The sequence below is a fragment of the Aphanomyces invadans genome, assembly GCF_000520115.1.
Source record: "Aphanomyces invadans strain NJM9701 unplaced genomic scaffold supercont1.397, whole genome shotgun sequence".
NCBI classification, from domain to species: domain Eukaryota; phylum Oomycota; class Saprolegniomycetes; order Saprolegniales; family Verrucalvaceae; genus Aphanomyces; species Aphanomyces invadans.
The window spans coordinates 1-1,650 of NW_008580542.1; the positions used below are offsets into that span (position 1 = coordinate 1).

The 1,650-nt window shown below is 51.2% G+C and overlaps 1 protein-coding gene across 1 annotated transcript; it reads right to left on the bottom strand.

Moving 5' to 3' along the window:
- Nucleotides 1-941: 941 nt before the first annotated feature.
- H310_15367 (hypothetical protein) lies at nucleotides 942-1,425 on the bottom strand (the record flags this gene model as incomplete). Its single annotated transcript, XM_008883343.1, has 2 exons — nucleotides 942-1,270; nucleotides 1,311-1,425. Coding segments are annotated over 2 exons (443 nt in total), but the record flags the coding sequence as incomplete, so codon positions are not given.
- Nucleotides 1,426-1,650: the final 225 nt, after the last annotated feature.

Consider the following 1,650-nt stretch of genomic DNA (forward strand, 5'->3'; position numbering starts at 1 on the left):
TGCCTTGAGAAAGCATGGACGAAAAAGTTGGTGAATTTCAGTCGTTGGACGTCGCTCAACGTGGGCTGTGCTGAGAGTGGAGCAGGTCAGGAGCGTTGAAATTACTTGTCGCGCCTTGGAAAGCTTTCCCGCCTCGGCGCGGGCAAGATCCCAAGATCTCAAATGCCGGATGGGTCCAGTTTTTTGTGCAGGAATTCCCAGCCACCACAAGTTCTACAAATCGTTCACCTTGCAAGTTGGAAAGCAAAAACCTTCAGGAACATTGTGGAATCTTCCGCCCCACGTCCACGTCTGAGAGGCGTCGACGCTGTCCACTGCGCCCATCGTCGCATCGTCAGGAAGTGGTGCTCGACTGATGGTAGTACCTGAACGAACAATTGCTTCCAAACGTTGGTCAACACGATAGTCGATGAGGGACCAATTTATTCCACAAGCGGGTGAGGGTAACGTGGAGGCACCCACGCTGGCACAAAGTTGTTCTGCCAAAGACGCTAGGCCTGTGTCGATCGTCGAAGTTAACTTTGACAGGCCAGCTTCAACTTTGGACAACCTGTCGCCAAGGGACACATGTGGAGGGATTCCCGTTGCCGACATCGATGTTGCATGGTTCGTCATGGACCCCAATTGGACTTTTGACGACAGTGACGGAACAATTCCGCTCGTCCACAGCAGCGACACAAACAAAGGGTGGGATGCATGAAGCGTATCCCGCAGCCAAGCGTGGTGGTGAACGATGGACGCAAGCAAAAAGGGCAGCACGCAGCGAAACGTTGATGGATAGAACGATTGGTAGCAGGGGAGAATAGCCTCCCATTCGCTGACCGACAGCACCGAACCAGCGAAGTGGGGTGGCAGGACTGCAAAATCAATGCTATTCATGTTCAAACCTATGATGATCATATATTCAAGAAGGTTTGCTGAACAAATGTAGAAGAACACACCTGCTGCAGCGCGCCCGACGTGTTGATCGCCACCAGCACCGGCAAATATGTATCTCTTTTGAACACTGCCCAGACTCCATCCAGCGCGCAACCACACAGCAACGGCTTCGGGTCCACCAGGGGTGTTCGACAGTGCTGTTGACACTCCTTTGCGAAACGAATGCGTCCCAACGTCATTGATGGACAGGCCCATGCCCATGATGACGTCCCTGTGCTGCTCACACGTTCGCACGACCCAAGCAGAGAATCGTTCCTTCGCGTTCGACCCAAAAACAAGCGTGGACTTGATGTCACGCTGTGATCCCTTGGAAAACACCAAAACTGCAAGGCTGAAAAACAGATTAGAATCATCATGAACTATATGTTTACCTTAAAACTGCGCAAATCGATGGGTTGTTGGGATTTGCATACACGTGCCTGGGAAGGCAACTCGAGCCATCCTGGTCGTTCTTCATTCTTCCAAACCTCACCAACAAGGCATCACCTACGCGTTCGTACGCTTAGCATTAAGACGATGGATATGGCCAACCTTTCCACGAGAGGTGGTCAAACCTAATTGATGCGACTGAAGCAGCTCGTGCCATCAAATTCCAAGAAAACAAGAGAAAACAGTGCACGTATGCAAAGTGGGCGCAATTGATCCCATTCGCAGCAGCGTGTAGCGCAAGAAATTTGTAGCCTAGAAGAAAGCGATAAGTCAATATTGCGG